General features: G+C 44.7%; 4 protein-coding genes and 1 long non-coding RNA gene across 9 annotated transcripts; 2 read left to right on the top strand and 3 right to left on the bottom strand.

Annotated features, from left to right (window-relative positions):
- Nucleotides 1–113: 113 nt before the first annotated feature.
- odf2b (outer dense fiber of sperm tails 2b) lies at nt 114–4,888 on the bottom strand. 2 transcript variants are annotated; one of them, XM_011615353.2, is made up of 17 exons: nt 4,488–4,888; nt 4,221–4,328; nt 3,832–3,959; nt 3,595–3,724; nt 3,369–3,500; nt 3,228–3,302; nt 3,079–3,150; nt 2,888–3,004; nt 2,575–2,760; nt 2,076–2,185; nt 1,826–1,961; nt 1,644–1,754; nt 1,191–1,454; nt 1,011–1,111; nt 772–934; nt 572–697; nt 114–486 (listed from the first exon to the last, which is right to left on the bottom strand). In XM_011615353.2, the coding sequence occupies exons 1-17, from the start codon at nt 4,587–4,589 to the stop codon at nt 340–342; spliced, it is 2,208 nt and encodes a 735-aa protein (XP_011613655.1). In that variant the 5' UTR covers nt 4,590–4,888; the 3' UTR covers nt 114–339. The 2 variants fall into 2 exon arrangements, with proteins under 2 accessions (XP_011613655.1, XP_029684898.1); XM_029829038.1 differs by having other exon boundaries at nt 2,903–3,004.
- Nucleotides 4,889–5,049: 161 nt separating this feature from the next.
- LOC101077359 (protein cereblon homolog) lies at nt 5,050–6,754 on the top strand. The gene is made up of 2 exons (XM_003974668.3): nt 5,050–5,852; nt 6,131–6,754. Exons 1-2 carry the CDS (start codon nt 5,429–5,431, stop codon nt 6,286–6,288), a joined length of 582 nt encoding a protein of 193 aa, XP_003974717.1. The 5' UTR covers nt 5,050–5,428; the 3' UTR covers nt 6,289–6,754.
- Nucleotides 6,525–9,968, bottom strand: LOC101067281 (protein SET). The gene is made up of 8 exons (XM_003974540.3): nt 9,684–9,968; nt 8,558–8,615; nt 8,191–8,333; nt 7,997–8,100; nt 7,798–7,911; nt 7,519–7,689; nt 7,284–7,415; nt 6,525–7,211 (listed from the first exon to the last, which is right to left on the bottom strand). Exons 1-8 carry the CDS (start codon nt 9,754–9,756, stop codon nt 7,188–7,190), a joined length of 819 nt encoding a protein of 272 aa, XP_003974589.1. The 5' UTR covers nt 9,757–9,968; the 3' UTR covers nt 6,525–7,187.
- Nucleotides 9,969–10,108: 140 nt separating this feature from the next.
- On the top strand, nt 10,109–19,333 carry LOC101077132 (serine/threonine-protein kinase N2-like). Of its 4 annotated transcripts, none has more exons than XM_029829037.1 (20): nt 10,109–11,158; nt 11,425–11,560; nt 12,480–12,631; nt 13,063–13,276; nt 13,896–14,018; nt 14,746–14,864; nt 16,061–16,204; nt 16,353–16,428; nt 16,551–16,743; nt 16,825–16,951; nt 17,047–17,117; nt 17,198–17,255; nt 17,344–17,435; nt 17,525–17,701; nt 17,805–17,867; nt 17,941–18,017; nt 18,115–18,257; nt 18,343–18,450; nt 18,534–18,614; nt 18,868–19,333. In XM_029829037.1, the coding sequence occupies exons 2-20, from the start codon at nt 11,425–11,427 to the stop codon at nt 19,069–19,071; spliced, it is 2,358 nt and encodes a 785-aa protein (XP_029684897.1). In that variant the 5' UTR covers nt 10,109–11,158; the 3' UTR covers nt 19,072–19,333. The 4 variants fall into 4 exon arrangements, with proteins under 4 accessions (XP_029684897.1, XP_029684895.1, XP_029684896.1 ...); XM_029829035.1 differs by having other exon boundaries at nt 11,398–11,560; nt 14,755–14,864; XM_029829036.1 differs by having other exon boundaries at nt 11,398–11,560; nt 17,047–17,099.
- LOC115247467 (uncharacterized) lies at nt 14,801–16,126 on the bottom strand. The gene is made up of 3 exons (XR_003886521.1): nt 16,054–16,126; nt 15,294–15,416; nt 14,801–14,908 (listed from the first exon to the last, which is right to left on the bottom strand). It is a non-coding gene; the product is annotated as an uncharacterized lncRNA (long non-coding RNA).
- Nucleotides 19,334–19,508: the final 175 nt, after the last annotated feature.

The raw sequence follows: 19,508 nt of genomic DNA, 5'->3' as shown, positions 1-19,508 counted from the left end.
TTTCCTTGGCACCAAACCCTACAGAGTGTGTGCAGGAGCAAAGGTCTTCAGGGATGAAGGCCTTAAATGGAGCAGACTACATTTAAAAAAAAACAAAAAAAAAACTCTTATTATAGGTAAATCTAAAATATTTTATTTCATTTCTGTTCTTGATTTTTAAAACTTCATAAAAGAGAAATATAATCTTAAGAAAAGCATCAAGTGTCAGGAATGCTCAGGTTTATACAGTTGTAAATAAAATTCAGATGGCAAAAAACGTAAGATTATGTCTCTGGATCTAAAATTCAAAGGCGGTTTTTGCCATCTACTATAAAAGTGTTCAAATGGGCACATTTTAAATCAGCTTGTATGTAACGAGTCGGCGTAAACGTTTCCATATGAGGTTTTCAGGAAATGGACGTAGTTTTGCAAACTGCGGTTCTTGGAGTCGGACTGCTCCAGCCTGTCCTTCATGTTCTGCAGCTGAGTCTGGTAGCGACGCTCCATCTGAAGAAGAAGACAGCAGCACTCAAACCAAAGTGAATTACAGGACCCAAAGCTGTTTATTACTGATGTATAATTAGTGATCGACCTCCTCTTTGCTTCTCTGCAGCTGACCCTGCTCAGCTTTGGCTCTGCTCAGCTGGCTCTGCAGGTCCAACGTTTTGGACTGAGACGTTCTCTCTTTAGTCAAAACTTTCTGCATGTTGTCTTCCACCTGCAAGGGAGAACACTTACGCCAGTTATGTCTGCAGGTCCGACAGTAAGCATTTCATCAGCATGCATTTCAACCTGTCTCCGCGCGTCGTCCAGGGTGCTCTGCAGCTGCCTGGACAAGACGCTGCACTCGTACGTCTTCTCATCCAGCTGCTTTTGAGAGATCTGGAGGCTGACTTCCTTTGAGGTCAGAGATTTAGAAATCTCTTCATTTTGAACCTTGGTGCTTTCCAGCTTCCTGAAGCCACAAAGATCATTTGGAAACATTTTTTAAGCATTATTGCTAGATGTATATTCAGAGTGAGCATCTTCACCTCTCCAGGTTGAAGATCTTCTCTTTGAGGACACTGTTCTCCTCCTGGAGCACCAGGTTCTTCTGCTGGAACGTCTCCAGGTGGGCGCCCTGCTGCTCTACCTTTACAGGAACCATTAAAATCAGTCAGTTTTGTGCTGGGTTGGTATTTATGATCCCAGGAACAACCAGAGATACATACTTTCTGGCGGACTTCGGCGAGGCCAGAACTGTACTCCTCGTTCCTCCTCTCGTACTGCTGGGCTTCCTGCTGTGCATCTCGGAGCTGCTGCTCAGTTCTCTTCAGCCGGTCGGCCATCGTCTCCAGCTCTCTGCGTCGACCCAGCAGCTCTTGTCTCATCTGCTCTTTCTCCACCTCCAGACTCAGCTTTGTCTCCCGCATCTCCGTCTGCTTCATCTCCAGTTTCACGCAGTATTCCTCCGACTCCAGCCGAACCTGTTGGATCTAGAACAGAGTTTTGTTTTTTACAAATTACAAGTTGCTTTGAATTGGGACGCTTTTATAATTGTTCAATAAATGTCGTCTTAACTAATTCCCAATGCAATGGCAGGTATTTAGCTTTTAGCACAATCTAGTGGACAAAATCTGATATTGACTTGTAAACGTTTTTCGAGAGCTGAAGACCTTCTATACCTTCTTCTTGTATTTTTCCACCAGATTATCGTGTTTTTTGATGGAAGATTTCATTTGATGGGCTTCTGCTTGCAGACCTCTGAGTGTCTCCTCAGATGACATCAGCACACCCTAAAAATGTGTTTAGAAAAATATATCAACAGCAGCAGCAGTAATAATAATAACAAATCCTAATCAAGTACCTTGAGTCTCTGGTTTTCCAGATTGGTGGAGGCATTTTCCCCACTGAGGTGGTGAAGCTGGTCCATGAGGCTCTTGGTCTCTGTGCGACTTTTCTCTTCCACTAACTGAAGTTGACTCTTCAGCTCGGTCAGCTGACTGATAAAAGCAGGTATGTATGTATGATTATTTTTATTAATCACCCATTTAGACAGTAATTCCCACCAGCTGAGCAGTGAGCATTGGGGATAAGGATCTGTGACGTGCACTCACAGTCTGAGAGCAGAGTTCTCCTCCTCCAGTTGTGCTTTAGCAGCTGCCTCTTTAGAGTGACGACAACACCAGTCGCTGGAGGTGGACAGAGCCTGAGCCAAGTCAAACTCCTTCAACACAACAGTTCTTTTTAACCACCTTATTTCACACTAGCTGGAATATATTTATATTCCTGAGGAGAGAAAACATCCGTTCGTGCACACACGAAGACAAAGAGCCCTCCTGTTTATGAACTTTATCAGAATGTTGCTTCTTAACCCGGCTGCACTTTCTCTCAGCTTCATTTACATGAAACTGTGCGATCAGACCAGACACAGCAGCCACTGAGGAAACTCATCTACATGCAGGACGAGCCACAGACAACTCAACGTGTCATTTGTAAAAATAGATGCTGTGCGATTATCATTTTATCCGAACCTCACTCGTGTGCTCGTTTTTCCACTTGCATCTCAATTATTTCAGGATCCATTATTGCACCACAGTCCTTCTGCATACAGACCTTCTCCTGCAGCTTTAATGAAAACTGTCTGGCAGATTCCTCAGCCCGCTCGGCCTTCTGGGTCAACAGGACCAGCGCCTCCTGTGCCTGACGCCCCCGCTCGTCTTTCTCCTTCTCTCTCATCTGCAGCTCCTCCTGCAGCGCTTTTAGCTTCTCCTGCTGCTGTTTGTGGTTGTGCTGCATCCTCTGTGACACATAAACAAGAAAAGAGGAATTTCTGTCAGTTCACAGCACAATAAAGGTCAGACTATGGCTTATGAGACAGACTATATTTGTATGAAGCAATCAAGCCAAAGAAATGGTCAGATAAGACCTGCATCTGTGCAACCATTTGGGTCTTTTCTGTTTCCATTCTGCTCAGCTCGGACTCCAAATGGCTCTGGGTTGACTGCAGGATTCTTGAAAACTCTCCAGAGGTCTTTGCTTTGTCCTGTTGCAGGAAGAAACATAGTGAACCTCCAAAGCAACCTTAAAGCTGAAATGAACTGGGGTAATAATTTAAACCTTTTCCAGCTCCAAATGTTCAGAAATCCTGGATGTCTCATTCTCCATGCTACTGATTTGGGATAAAAGTTGCTGCAAGAGGAAAAAAATTCTCAGAAGTGTGTTGGCTGATAAAGTCACTGCACGTAAAAAAGATTCTAATTACTGACGATATTCTCAGCCTCATAGTCCGCGACTCGCTTCTTCAACGCATCTTTCTCTTCAAACCACAACATGGACTCCCTCTGTGCATCCAACAACAGTCAGAACTGAGTTATTGCGTTTTGTTCTCAGTGAATGTCTTCTCTTACCTCATTATCACTCCACTCTCTCAGGAGATCTCGAAGGCTGCGATTCGTCCGGTCAAACGTGTCAATCTTTTCTAATAACGACTCCTGCTGCCGCCTCATTGAAGCTGCGTGCAGACTCGTGAGCCTCTTGTTCTAAAAAAATATCATCCATTAAATCAATGATAATTACTGTACTCCACCTTAAATCCTCCATCCTGTATAGCCTGCTCAAGGGTATCAACTTTACCTTAGAAAGGCTATCTATAGTGTCTTTCAGAGCTGTGAGATGGTTAGAAACAGTTACTCCATCGATTTCTGCTTCTACCAGCGCCTTCAGGAGCAAACCCGTATCTCTTCTTTGACCTCGAGAGACTGACCTGGATGCAAGATGAGAGAAAAACAGGGGGCAAAGGCGTGTGTACACACTGAATTTAAATGATTTACCGGTACAATCTGCGGGTGAGTTTGTTGAAGACTTTCTCACTTTTTGGAAAAATCACGGTCATCTCTGAGAAGAGCAGAGAGGTTTTTGGACAGGGTGGCTATCTCTTCCTCTTGCTCCTCTTCCTCGCACTGATGTCTACTTACTGACTGATGCTCTACTCTGCTCCTCTGAAAGTCACAAACAAAGCACAAGATTAGCAAACATACTGGCAAAATGACTCATTTTATTTTGCTTTATGGCTGCGGAATGCAGTATATTCTGCAGTGTTTGGAAACAGCTACAAAATTGAAATTCAGTACAAGTTCTTGTGACCACTTTTACAAATGCAAACCTGTCTGTCTTGTCAGATGAGCACATCCCTGCTTAAACATCTTGCTGTCTCCTCAGCTGTAAATAAACATTTTAAAACTCTTGTTGTATGAAGACACCTGAGATTTGAGAGAGCCGACATCTCTGCGACAGGACAGCCTCCCTGGAGGAATCCATGGCTTCTGCAACTTCGGCTTCCCTCCGGTCTCTGCATCACCTGTCCGGTTCTTGAGGAATCCCCCAGATAACATGCAGCTTATAGAATTACTTTTGTTTTTGTGTATATGAAATTAAAACGAATGAAGAACCTGCATCATATGTGTATATACTTTCATGTTGTGCACACGTAAAACTTCTAAAAGTTAGGAATTTTAAAATCCAGTAACCTGTGAGGTCTTGCTGGGAGTCCGCCTCATATGAACGTGCACGGGTGTCGTCTCCGAAACATGGACGTGGACCGGCGGCGGTGACGATTCCCGCGTTTTCATCCTGCGGTGCTTGAATTACATTCTTCCCACCGAAGAAAACTACGTTTTAATGCCCTTTTCTGTGGGCGCAAATGAATTCAGCAAAGTGGAAAGTTACGACTTGTCAGTCAGAACCAGACGGTCGCTTTTGTTGAGTCGCGACCGTCGATTGGCTGGTCCGCAGTATCGCGCTTTTTGATTGGCTGCGCCTTTCGAAACCAACGTTGCTCATGGCAACCGCGACACTGGACATAACATTTAAAAACATACGAGTTATCACGCTTTAACCGAGGTTTAATTACAAACACACGATGAAAGCCGTCAGCGGGTTCGTCCAGGGTTCATCCGAATCAATCGCATCCGAACTCTCGAGGAAAAGAGGCTAATAAGAGCAGGCGGACACTCAAAATGGTGGTTCTCTGGGGCAGCGTGGTGATTTATTCGTCACAAAATGTGGCTAGCTCGGGCAAAGCCCTACCCACGCCTGAATAAGATGTGCACACCGGTTTTACTGCACTTCACAATCGTGCACAAATCAAACGAATCAGAAATGGTTGATATGACTACATTTCCTGTTTTGTTTTTTTTTTCTTAGTAGTACTTCCGAATATCAGGGTTAGGATTCGCCATTACCTCGCTGCATCGCTCCCTCTGTCACCCTATTACGTCTCAAAGTTAACACAACACCAGTTAGTTATATCTGTTATTTTCGCACATCAGTCTCGATGGGCTTGAGATGTTTGGGTGACAAATCAAAATAGCGTCGAGTTAGTCAATGATAACCGAACGAGTCCGCACATCCGCTGAAAAACAGGCTGCTAGCAGGCTAACAGCTAAGTCCGCGTGCGTCCATCACAGGGATGACTGGCGAGCCCATGCAGCAGCAGACGTGGCTAAAAATGCCATATCACCTTATTTTATTAGTATTTGTGATTTATCCCGAGTTGAACCAACAAAGTGAGGCGTGTGCCGCTGTGGCAACGGACGGAGGGAGCAGCAAAGAAACCCTTATACTCTGCCGAGCGTGCGGACATGAGCTAGCTCACGGCACGGACATCCACTTCGTTCCCAGTCGGCTGGCTCTTGCCAGCCGCAACGACACAGTGGTCGGGGGCCGAAGGGTTAATGTCCAGCTCTTTGAAAACCCCCACGGACACCAGTTCGAAGTTATAACTTTCAGAAAAGCCGACATTACGCAGCACTGGCCGGCAGACAAACGCTTCTCCTGGTTCCCGGGGTTCTCTTGGACGGTAGCAACCTGCCCTCGCTGTAAAGCTCATCTCGGTGGGTAGAAAACCAGCAGCAAAGTCTTTCATTTATTACCTGGATGTGCTCAAAAGATAATACGATTATTGCATACTTGCAAAACTTCGAGGGAACGCCCAGCATTTCCAGTCTGCTTATTCATATTTTGTAACAAGATTGTCTATAAACTTCGTCCATTGAGCTGTAGGACAAACGTGTTTATGGTTACATTGTGACCATTTTAAAAATTGTGTAGGTCATCCAGAAATGTGTAACCTTTTAAAATATGGCCATGTGACAGTTTGTTTTCTTTCCAGGTTGGGCCTTTCAGCCCAGTGACTGGCCAGATCTGATCACAAAATCCAGCTTCCAAGAGTCCCAAAACACCTTTCTGGCTCTAATAACTCACCAACTGCTAACAGAAGAGTTTGCATCCAGTTTGCTCATGACACCAAAGTCTTTTGTGAGCCGGTGAACATGATTTACCACCCATCCTGCATCCGCCCTGAATTTATCCTTACACAAGTCTGTGTACGCTCTTGAAAACTCCCACACATTTCAACATATTAACTTTTATTAATGTAACAAAACCAAGTTGTACACCTCAATTTAAACAATTTGTTTCCCCAAGGATAAAGGACCACGACTAAATTCTATTCAGACAGGTGCGTTTTTACCCATGAAGCAGTGGGGCGAAAATTTACAAGCTTGTTTTTTTTCCATTTTGTTCTTTATTAAAAATGTCATTTCAAATCTCATGGATATCTGTAAAACAATACAATGAAAACAAAACAAAAAAATCCCATAGAAATGGTGTCAAAATAACCACTCTCCCCAGTTACTAACATGCTCCTACCCCCACAGCCCGGCTTACCCCACCCCCCCAAAAAAACATTACAAGTCAGAAGGAATGAGCCAATTCTCATTAACCACATGGGGGGAAAAATAACAGTTGCTGCAAAGGATCAATGTCCCGACATTGGGGGAAAGAATACGTGGGGGGAAAATATTGAGGTAAACTAGCGCTGGGTCACTACACCATGGCTTTAGGTCAATTTACCTTTACAGGAGGACTTGTGTGAGTTGTCTTCAAATTCTACTCAAGATGCAGTGCTGATTCCATTTTTATATCTTTTTTTTATTTCTGAGATGACTTCAGGTATGGTACTCACAATTCAGGGCAAAGTGCCATCTAATTAAGATGAGTCAAAGGAGGAACTTAATATGGCACCAACAGGTGTGGAGGCCTCAGAATGGAAAATGAAGCAAATGGACCAAAAAATTATAAAATAAACCTTTGCTCCCAATTGTGAGTGGAAAAAAAACAAACAAACAGGGAATAGAAGCTTGAGGGTCCGGGTAGTTTTATTTATTTTAGTCATCTTCTCCCTCGTCATCCTGAAAGGAGGAGTCAGAGATGAGTGCCAGGACCAAAGATGGAACAGTTTTGCTACCTTAAAATTGACTTACCTCTCCATCTTCTCCATCATCCTCTTCATCATCTTCTCCATCTTCGTCTCCCTCTTCATCTATGTCCTCCAGACCCTCCTCATCCTCTTCATCTTCCTCACCTTCACCCTCTTCCTCATCCATGTCAGGAACCTAGACGCGTATACAAGGGTCCTGTCAGACAAAGCTTTCCTGCCCCAGTGCAACACATGAAAAAGCGTCGTTCTTCACCCACACCAGCGTTCTGTTAACCTACCAGGTAGTACTGCAAAGGATTCGGCCAGATGTCATCCTTGATGACCTCCCCAAGCTCATCAGCGCCGGCGTCGGCATGATCAGTGAACCAAGTGAAGAAGCTTTCTGGTTCTTCATGTTGCCTCTTCCTCCCTGCTTTGTTCTGTGTCTGGCTGGAGCGCTTGGTCAGGTCCTGCAAAGAACCAGAATGTGCGCTGATGGGTAATAGGTAATGACTGAAAACATCAAATTTCAAAATGCCTTCATTACTTTTTTGTTTTGTTAATAAATCAGATCACACCTTTCCTGATTTCCATTTGATTTCTGTTGACTTTGAAGACGGATCTCCGCTCTCATTCAAATGGAATTCTTTGGAAAGTACTTTGTTTTCGAAGTACGGATTTTCATCAAAATACTGCAAAATAAAATGTACATCAGTCAGAACCAAAGGATGGGGGGGGGGGGCCTTCAAAAATCTCACGTCACACAACTGTACTTACAAAATCTATTCTGTAACCTGACTTGATGTCTTCAAACTCTGTCACTTCCACTCGGCTCAGATAATGAAGTGCCTCCTCATCTTCCTCTCCCAGTAGAGCAGATACTGTGTAAGTACACCATACATTACACATTTATCAAGCAGTAATACAAACAGAACTTTTAAAAAAAAAAAATGAAATAATGTAATGCTCACCCTGTGGATGGTTAACAAATGTGGTGACCCAGAAGTTGGGGATTTTGGCGATCAGTTCTGACCTCTTTTGAAAGAACGGCTGGCGTAGTTTGTTGTATTTCTGTTCTACTTTGAGGATCTCTTCACTGGCTTGCTCGTTCAACCTGAGGGTTCAGATCAAAATAGTCAAATCTAACGCACAATACTTTAAAGCAACCTTGCAAGCGGAGAAATGAGAACTAACAGGAAATTAATAATGCTTTTTAAACAAAAAAAAAACACAAGCAATACGAGTAGTAATTTATCCTGAGGCCTGAAGAAAGAAAGATTTCAACCCTAACAATAATAAAATGTAATATTCCTATAAAAAGTTGCAGAAATCCATTACCTGTCAATTTCGTTTTGAACTTCATCGATGTGTTCAATGGCTTCCTGTTGCTCTTTCTCTGCAGGAACACACAGATGGTGCACTTGTTAATTATCAGGATTAAGCGTACGAGTGGAAAACCTTAAAGAAAGACACACTAATCGTGCATTAACCTGCGAGCTCGAATCGCGCCGACACCAAAACTTATTCTAGTGGCAGCCAAGTGTACTTTTAAAGTGCCGCTTTTTCAGCCACAAATCAACGATTATTAAGCATTAGTAAGTTCGCAAAGCTCCCCGAAGGATCGCCCGCGGTGGGCGATGACGATGGTGAAGCTAGCGGGGACATAAGCCCGGGCTCCCCCGTAGCCAATGGCTGCAGCTCTCGCTCTTTAGATGTACCGTTTTCTAGGGGCACTACCGACGAGGCCGCGTGGTTTAAATGTGGGACATCCGAGTGCACATACACAACCGCCGTAACGTGCGCGACCTAGCTGCGAACACACAGAACAAAGTACTTGTCACGCAGTTGCATTCACCGGTGCAACGCGTGTTCCGCCGGTCCAAAATCACGCACCGCCATGCGAGGACCGTGCACAGCAACACCGACGCGTTTGGACCAGAAACAAAACAAGACGCCGTCGGCCAACGTTAAGTAACATTACAACAACAACACTAGCTAGCCTGCTAACTGCTAAAGTCTTAATGAAATCACAAAAGTTGAGGTGATTCGACAGCAAAATATTAGAGCACGCGAAAAGTGATCAATCTGATATAATTTGGCAGCCGTCTCCGGAAAGCATCGCATAATACCAGCCATTCGGCGGCCAACGACATAACTGGCCACGCTGATCATGCTAGGTGCGCTAGCTAACATGGCCTCTCGGCACCGGTCTGAGCGGAACAACGGCGGCCAAGAGTAGCGGCATGCTAATAAACGAGTTAGCCCCTGAGCTACGTGCACTTCCCGAAAGACGAGCGCAGAAGAGCCGCTCTTGCAGCCAACCTAAACCCAGAGCCGACAACGTGGAGAAAAATAAAAACAACTCATACGTTAATTGCTTAAAAACAGCAGCCAGTGGCAATGCAAATTATGTTAGAGAAGAAAGTGAAAATGGCGGTGAACAGGAGGCCGCCATTCCCCTTACCGGAGGTTTCGTCCGCTCCGTCATGGTTTGAGTTCAGCTCCTTTTTACTGACTTTTGCCGCCGAAGCAGACATATTTTCGCAAGCTGGAGTAACTTACAGAAGCCCGACAAAATCTGGTAGATGTGGTTCTGGTTTCTCCTTGGGCAGGAGAATGTAAATTCGGCGCAAAGTTCACCGCGCAGAAGCCAACAACGTGCTCCTTTCCACACAATGTAGCTGCCGATGCGCGAGGAAGTCACAGCAAGCGCTGCTCACGCGCTCCTTTCATTACGAACGCGCCTCGCCGAGTGGAGAGGAGACGAGCTCCGCCTCTCAAAATAGGTCTCCCTCTTCCACTCCAATTTACTGATTTAGTGCCGTTTCTTCCCTCAATATTTCCCTGCGAACCAAGTAATCCTCAAAACACCGCTTGACATTTTTTTTCCTCAACAGAGTTTTGATCATTGCGTGACAAATAGAACATTTATTGGGGTTAGGCCAAACCTTCCGACGGACCGACTCGCACTTGCGCACTCTGGAAAGATGCTGAATAGCAGTTTAGCGGGTCGCCTCGTTCTGATGGTCACAGCTAATTAGCCCGTTAGTTAAGCTAATTGTTTGAACCAAAACAAATATTCGTAGAAAACAAAACAAAAAACACCACTCGCGTTTAATTCTAGGCTGCGTGTGACAGTCAGCACGCCAAAATTGTCTTCGAATGAACGTTATTGCATTTTATTTGCGAAGGCGACCTTCACGCTAGTTGTTGTGTAATTACATATTTACAACCACAGTCAAACGCTTATGACATGTAATATCGACCTGAGCCCTTCCAGTGGGGGTCTAGCAAACATAAACGGTGTAGATTCATAATGCTGCGAGTTACTCCCAGCAGGAGGATCCCACCGAGCATGCCAGTAGCTGCTCCTGCTTCAATCGCAAAGCATGTTTACATCGATCAGGGTGCCTCTCGTACCCCGTGTTTTCGTGGCAATAGAAACACCCCGAAAAGCTCCATCCCTTGGCCCAGACAGAGCAACTGCAGCGCTTCTGTGTTTGCCCTTTGGTTGGCGACAGCACGAAGACATGTGGTCATACAGCGGCCAATGCCGAGCTCAGAGCATTCAGTCAGCACTGAAACAGCAGCACTGGCACAGGGGAGGAAGACTGCCATCCCCCTGCAGAGAGAGAGGAAGAGAGAGAGAGAGGAGGAGGATTTGGTTACAGAGGATGAGGATGCAGTGGGAAGGGGATGTTGCAGCAGAGTGTGCAAGGAGGCGAAAACAAGTAGTGGGACAGACTGTGAGCCCGGTCCAAAGATGCACCGTCAAGCGCCATTAGATATAATGGTTTTATGAATCCTCCACCACACTAGGGGACCAGCGTTGTGAGGATTGTCAAGGTGCAGAGGCACAACCAGAGAGGTCCCCCTCCACTGCCACAGAAGATGACAGATTAGTCTCCTCTCAGCCGGAAGCAAGAGTATCGTCCTGAGGTTAGTGCCGTGCAAAGTCATGCTGCATTTATGTGCAATTAACATGTTGTCACTCTGGCAGTTCTTCTCCAGCACGCGTGTTTCCCACTTCTGTCAGCAGTGTTGCTTTGCTTCCCCTCTCCAAGTTATTAAGGTTCTTCTCTCGGTGTGTGTTTACACACAAGCTCCCGTCTCAGCGGTTCTGGCAAAAGTAGTGTGAAGAAGCAGGAATTATTGTTTGTTGATGTGTGCTTATCCAGGATCAGATGTTGTCCACCGCTCAGCAGATGCTGCAGGACAGCCGCTCCAAGATTGAGCTGATCCGTCTGCAAATTATCAAAGTCACCCAAGCTGGCAGCAGCGACGGCAGCGGCGTTACCAAGAGCGACAGTGGTGGCGACCAGAACAGCTTCACACGTGGAGGTTAGAGTCCCTGAAACACATCTGTTTATAATGTGTAAACAAATGGAGTCATTTAGAGAAAGGAGTAGGGGTTGTAGGTGAATACCTTTCCAATATCAAAATGTTTTGCGCTTGTTATTCTTCGGGGAATGAGCCTTTTGGCTGCACGACTGTGTCAGAACTGATTTCTTTAATTACACGGGCTGCAAAACCAGCGTGTTTGCTCATAAACTAACATTTGCAAAGCGATTCCTGGCTTGGCAGCAGCCTGTGAAACACTAGACCATCAGCACTGTGCATCAGTTCTTTGACTCAAATTTTCTTTCTCTGACCCTTGACCTCCTTTCCTGTTATTGATCCCTGATAATGTTGAGATGGGGAAGTCTCACCAGCGAAAACAGCCATTTGAACTGCGCATCGCTGTCAGATCAGAAGTGGAAAAGGCACTTTAATCATTACGTTGGAAGCATAATGAAACCTAATGAGAGCAGAAGTGAAACATCTGCTGTTTCTGCCACAACCAGCCAAATAAATCACTTACGGAAACCATCAATGCTTATTATTCTGAGAGACCTTCAAGCCTTTCAGGGAAATAATGATGAATGGATCCAATAACACAACCAAGCAGCAAAGAGGGTTTTTCACCTTGTATTTGCCTTCCTCATATTAACTCAGCAACAGGTGAAGATTTTTCTTTTTCCCATTCCCATTTGTACCCACCTTTTATAGACTTTTATGTGTTTGAGAGAGGTTCCAGGCAAATGTCAGGAGCATAAAACACATAATGTTAGGAACTTCACCTGCTGAACCATTACATTAATAGTGAAGAGCAGCTCAACTTGGCTTCTAGGTATTGATCACAGCACCGAAGAGAGTTACTCATGTAAAAGGAATTCCTCCGAGCTGAAACGTTTCCTCTCTCTCTCTGGCTTCCTCTCAGGTGTCTCTCCATTCGCCATCAGTCCCAGAGACGCTCGTTTGTCAGAGCTGCAGCACTACGTTCAGAGAGAGACAGATGCGCTGGTGCTGGCCGAAGATGTGGCAAAGCAGCTGCAGGGAATCTCGTCGCTGGACCACACGGCAGCGGCTGAGGTAGAACTGGTCCAAGCTCGATTCCGCCCGAGCTCAGGGAGCCGTCGCATTACTTTTAGACTCTTTCATTTAAAAATAGAAGGAAACTGTAGCGTACCCATGTTGAGTCCTGTTGTTCGAGCTACCTAAAGAAAAATAAAGGTTTCAGCTTTCAGCAGCACATTTCATGTAACTCTCTGCTCCATTTCTCAGCCGTTCTGCAGAATAACGTGGCCCGTTTTCTGGTCTCACATAAAGTCCGACTAAAGTAGCGCATCTTTCTTTATAAAGTCAGGCCAGAATAAAAGCAAAATCCTGTCAAAGAATACTTGAGTGTTTGGCTGCTACCTGACATTGATTGTGTTTACTTTGGCTCATATAATCAGCCCAGAGAGGCGGATCAGCGCCAACCGTGTCGCACAATAACACCAGGACGTTTATCTTCCCATCAGGCACAGTTGCGGGTGCACGAGTGCTCCCAGAAGCTGGAGCTTTTGCGACTGTCTCTGGAGAGATGCCTGAAGGAAAACAGCCAGGAGAGCCTGCAGCCGCCTGCAGGGAGGACGGACGGCTCAGAAGAACCTCCGTCCCCCCACAGCTCCACATCCAGGTGTCCCCTGTCAACGTCCCCGTCCCTCCTGTCCATCAGGCCTGCATCCTTGACCGGTGTGCATCATTTACAATTTTATAGTGACAACAAAACTGATAATTTTTCAAAAGGTCTGTGGATGAAAAAACAGGCCTCGGCCTGTGGTGGCTTTAAAATGTCAACAAAGCAGATTTTAAAATACATTTTAAGGAAAATGAGCAGGTTCTCTGGTGCCTTTTGGGGACTCAGCATGGTTTACCATACGCTGACCTCTGGTGGGTGGATAATCAGGACATGTAATCTGCTGGTTTTGGACAGTTTTGGCTATAAGCTGCCCCTCCCTACACGATGCAAAAGGAAGTTGGGGGGGAAAAAAATCCCTTTGATGATGTAACGAGGAGACAAATCCTGGAGTTGCTCCGTTGGCAGCGAATAATGAGAACAGGTCTCAGGTCGGTGGTTTTCTGCTCGGCAGTTGTTATCGCTTCAGCCAAACCAGGTCAGAAATACTCCAGGCAGCCCTGATTGAAGCTTTCAGTCCCACAGATTTATTTATGCCAACAAATGAGAGGTTGTAATTTCAAGCGCTGTCATAGCAAAGATTTATCACCAGACACCAGAAATGCCTTCAGCTCGCTTCTTCAGAGAGGCCAGTATTTAGTAAATAGTTTCTCTGATTAGGTGTTTTCTCCTCAGGCAAGCTTGAAATCAGACTTCTTGGATGTGAGGATTTGCTAAAACCTCTGAAAAATCCCAAGCAGGAAAATCTGACAGAGGACAGCAGCTCCTTCACTGCTCACAGGCCAGAAGAACCAGCTGGTGAGTGAAGATTTGGACCACTTGCACCAAAATGTGTAGATTCTGTTTTATTTTGTTGAGCACATTTAACTAGCATGAAGATGTGATTTGTGGTTTGATGGCACGATCGAGACCCTTTCCTTACATTTATTAAAAGAATATCACTGAAATTGAGTCATGCGTAAAGGTTAATCTATTATGGTTTTTATTAGGTCAACTTCTCTGCCAATGATTCCGAAAGACCCTCAGTTAAATCATTTTGTCTGACATTTAGCTGCTGTTTTGGCCTGGAAATAAATTTGATAAACAAGTTAAAATGGAATCTTTCAGTGTGATGCCTTACTGTTGTGTTAATGGGGGACAAGCATCATAAAGACTATTACATTTCCACATTAGCCTCCAGATCATGTGCTCATACCTGTTGTATCTGCACATTCTAGATTCCTACTTTTGTTCAAACCTTCTTGTGTTTGTCTGTTAGTCTCCCTGCTGTTGTTTCCAGTCTCCTGTATTCTAGCCCACTGTAGCTGCTGTGCTCTTGCAGCTGTCTCACTCCTAGTTAGCCAACAGTTATAGTTAAAAATCATCTGGTGGAAAAAAAATGGAACCTGTAGCACCTCCAGGAGACCTAAAAGTGACACGTCAGAAGTTTTCCTGCACTCCGGCAGATTGGCTTTTACAGCTTTGAGATGATGCTGGAATCAGGCCCATGCAAAGGTTCCGTCTGACTGATGAATTCATGGTTTACGTCCTGCAGCTGAAGTCAGCGCCGTGCTCAGGCTGGACGCCAGAGTGGTCGGCCAGACGCGCTGGGCACCCAGCAGTCGGCTGAGCTGGGATCAGACGTTCTGCCTCCAGCTGGAGCGGGTGAGTAAAGCGGGCTGGATGTGCTTCATCACCATGCAAAAACACTGTAGGTAAAATTAAAAAAGAAGCAGAGGAAAGATATCAATGTAGAATTCAACTTTGGGAATATTCAGCCTTCACTGTTGCCTGATGTATTCCAGTAATTAAATAGTTGTATCTTTTCTTAAGAAAATGTGTCATTAAGCAAATAGATAATAAATCCACCACAAATTTAGCATAATTAATCAACCATCATACTGAAACACTGTTGTGAGCTCACAGCATTTGTTCTCTACCTCCACACCACCACCACCACCACCACCACCACCCACACTCAGGCACTCTTCCTGATTATGCTCTTTCATCTTGAAATAACCCAGTTACAGACACCCAGTAATCCCAAGTAAGACAATGCCTTGTCCTTGTTTGATGAAATGTGCAGCTCTTTACCTCTATGACATTGGTGCCGGTACGAGCAGCAGCGTTCTTAATGGTGCAAGTGCTGACATAGACAATATATCACCTACAGGACCTCAGAGACCATGCAAGGGCATCATGGAGGACAGGCAGTATCTGAAAAATATAGACAGGCATATTCAGCACGTAAAACATGCAGAGTTTCTGCTAAGAAATTAAAAGCTTCTCCAAAAATAAAAGGAAAACATGTTTTAATTTATCATATTGTTAGCTGCTTAATTATTTTTGATTGTACTCTGTAATATTTCTAGGTTACAGTGTTTAAAATAAATTTTCTTTGTAACATTTGGTGGATTTCTATCAAAAGTAGTAGATTTTTAGATTGGTTACAATATTAAATTTCTTTGTCTTATTATCCTGTCACAATTTTTAAAAAAAATCAGAACTGTGTAATACAAATACAGATCTTATTTCACCTACCTCGATTCTTCAACTCTCAAATAGTAACAATGTTTTCCTTCCTGCAATTGGGTCATTTGTTTAATTCTAACAGCAGAACCGGTCCAACTTGAACGCTGCTGCAATTCTGTTTGTTACCAGCAGGTGTCTCTCGAACACTGTACATGTTTAGCTGTCACCGCACGTCGGTAGCAGTAAAAATAAACTCAAACTTTATTTCAATTACTTTTAAATGTTAAGATCAGAAATTTATAGAACATTTTCAAAAACATTGCGGTGTGTATACAACTTCAGATTTATCCTAAGAGAATTTACTTTGTGCATGTCATCTTACTTAACAGACTCGTGAGTTGGAGGTCAGTGTTTTCTGGCAGGATAGGAACACCATGTGTGCGGTACGATTCCTGCGACTCGAAGACATTTTGTACAAGCCAAACCACAACCACGAGTTCATTCTGGAGCCCCAGGGTGTCCTCCATGCCAAGGTACACACACCTGAACATAGTGGCCTTATTCCAGGAAGTTAAGTGTTCCAATAACACAGTGCAAACATATTCTAATTATTATTGGATATTGACATTATTTAAACCAGAAACCAAACCGCTGATGGATGTTCTATTCTGAATGTTACAGCTTCGATTTTTTGACAGCTTTGTCGAACGGCAGCCAAGGCTAAGGCGCCAGAGATGTATTTTCACTAAAGAGAGAGGTAGAGATGGCCTTTTTTTATTTAATTTCTTGTTTCTTTTTATCTTCAATGGTTGGTCACATCAAGCAGAAATTATTCAGAGGCTCTTCTTCACGTGTTGCGTCCCACAAATGACTCCTCAGGAAAGAACTTCCTCAGAGCTGCTCAGATGAATATGAATTTTGCCACATGGGGTCACCTGATGATGAGCATCCTACCTCGCTACAGCTCGTTCACGACATTCAGCTCGTCCCTCACCGCGACCCCTGACCTCTTTGCCACCAGCACCCCGCATTCCACTGTGAAGGAGAATCAAACCACAACTCCACTACCAAGGTTGGAGTCAACTAATGCATTTAGAGACCCCAGAGAGGGTCTGTCAAAGTTTAAAGTTGCCTTATTTTGGCTGTTTCGCAGCGATGCTCCAGTTTTCAGACTCAGCTTTGAAGAAGATGGGGCCCCTCTCACCAGCCCAGGAGACAACACCTCCTCCGTCATCACCGCGACAACAAACAAACCCTCAACCCTCACTCTCGACAACATGGTGAACTGAAGAGTGACAAATTTTTAATTCCTCTTTAGTCATTTGTCGTAATCACAATGCCAATGCATTAACAATAATAACTTCTTTATTTGCAGACATCCTTAAACAACAGGGAAGGAGGTGAAGATCAGCCTGTATCCACTCTAAAGTACACAACTGCTCAAGTGTACTCCTTCTAATATCTGCTGCAGAAAAATAAACCCTTTTGTCACTTTTGTGTTCTGATTTTTATTTGTATTTCATAAGGATGCAAATGGACGACTACAAGTATATCTCAGTTCTGGGCCGAGGACACTTTGGGAAGGTAACATCTCTCTGGAGCTCACCACAACCCATCGAAGCCTCCTCTTATGGTTTTCCTCACTGGGCTGGTTGTGGGTGTTTCCATCCAGGTATTGCTGGCAGAATTTAAGAAAACTGGCAAACTGTACGCCATCAAGGCCTTGAAGAAAAAAGACATCGTGACCCGTGATGAGGTGGACAGGTACGTGTTGAGATAACCTGCAAATGGGTAGGTGGAATCTGGGCCACTGAACTTCAGTTAATCTGACACTTGTTTTATTTACGCTGCAGCCTCATGAGTGAGAAGAGGATCTTCGAGATGATCAATGCCTCTCGACACCCCTTCCTGGTCAACCTGCACGGCTGCTTCCAGACCGGTGACCATGTGTGCTTCGTCATGGAGTATTTGCCAGGCGGTGACCTGATGATCCACATCCACAACAGCGTCTTCACTGAGGCCCAGACCAGGTTTGTTTATCCTCCTCTCAATTATATGATAAAAATATTAGACACGTATTAAAGCGCCACCGCTTTGTGTGTTGTATTTGCATAATCTGTTGCTGTTGCGCAGGTTTTATTCGGCCTGTGTGGTGCTGGGTTTAGAGTTCTTACACCTGAATAAAATCATCTATCGGTAAGTGGCGTCACTGCCCGGGTAGCCACCTGACGTGACACCGTTTGTACAAGCAGTGTTTACTTTCACCCAGAGATCTGAAGCTGGACAACCTGTTGATGGATGCAGATGGATTTGTGAAGATCACAGACTTTGGCCTCTGTAAAGAAGGTCGGCTGATTTAGTTCATCACACCACCAGCATCCTGCAGGTCAAAACTGTGCTTGATTCTCCATTTAAACCCGAGGCAATCATATTTTCAACCCAGGGATGGGGCATGGAGATCGCACCTCCACATTCTGCGGGACTCCGGAATTTCTGGCTCCTGAGGTCCTGACGGATGACGACTACACCCGGGCGGTGGACTGGTGGGGGATGGGCGTCCTCATCTACGAGATGCTTGTGGGAGAGGTTGGTAGCGTTCTCTCTTTTCACATTTACAGCTTTTGAACTGCAAATGTAGGTTTGTGACTCAGCGTGTCTGCCATGCCGCCAGTCTCCGTTCCCTGGTGAGGATGAGGAGGAGGTGTTCGACAGCATCGTCAACGATGACGTGCAGTATCCAGAGTGCATTCCTCCCGGTGCTGTTCCCATCATCCAGAAGGTGGGCGTCTCTTTGCTGTTGCTCACATGAGCTATCAGAACAAAGAATCCTGTGGAACACAACTCTAACAAACATGTCTGCAGCTGTTGAAGAAGAATCCTTTGAAAAGACTCGGAGCGGGAGAGAGGGACGCAAACGAGGTGAAAGGAGATCAGTTCTTTGAGGTAAAATCCTTCCCTCATAGAATTCATAAATAAATACACCAGCTGTATTTGGATGTCAAATATTTCCATATATTAAAAAAAATCTAGCGGATATTGGTCAGAATTTAGTATTTATTTTATTTTTTTTAGAGTTAGTGATTGATTCCGTGGTATTAACCTGATTGAATTATGCTGAACCAACAGTGATTTCACCCTGATTGAAGGTAGCCAGTTATCTGCATTGACTTCATTCACTTTGTGGACTCTTCTCCAGGAGATCGACTGGGAAGCCCTGCTGACCAAGAGAGTAAAGCCGCCCTTCCTGCCATCGATCAAGGAGTCCGTGGACGTCAGCAACTTTGACAGCGAGTTCACTCGGCTCCAGCCGGTCCTCTCGCCGCCACCCAAACCCTTCATCCTCACTGCGGAGCAGCAGGAGGCCTTTGCAGACTTTGACTTCTGCGCTCTTCATGGCTGAAAAGACAAAGGAGGTGGAGAACGGACATCCAGATGTGCTGTAAATATTTCTATCATCACTGAAAAGCTGTACCTCTCACTTCACTTCACTGACTCGTTTACCGAAACACCTTCACGCCCAACACTACCAAGTGTAACATACATCTCTTAACTTTTCTGATGTACAAGTTTATTTAATTTTTCCCAAATTGCACTGATAACCTCTCGGAACCTCTTCAAGCATTCTGTAACAGAGACAGATTCAGTTTAGCTTTGTGGCCTTCGCCTCTTCTATTTACAGTATTTATCCCTCAGCGGTACACTATTTCCCGCCATTTCTATGCACCACTGTGACAGGCTTTGCTCACTGCCTTTACCTTTTAAAAAGGAATAAAAAGACTTTTTAAAAATCAGAACAATCCATTTCAATCCAATCCATTGCAACAATGTCACCATGCG

Source organism: Takifugu rubripes, chromosome 21 (genome assembly GCF_901000725.2).
Source record: "Takifugu rubripes chromosome 21, fTakRub1.2, whole genome shotgun sequence".
Classification (NCBI taxonomy): domain Eukaryota; kingdom Metazoa; phylum Chordata; class Actinopteri; order Tetraodontiformes; family Tetraodontidae; genus Takifugu; species Takifugu rubripes.
The sequence above is the reverse complement of the archived record's forward strand: the minus strand, read 5'-3'. Positions and strand labels throughout refer to the sequence as shown.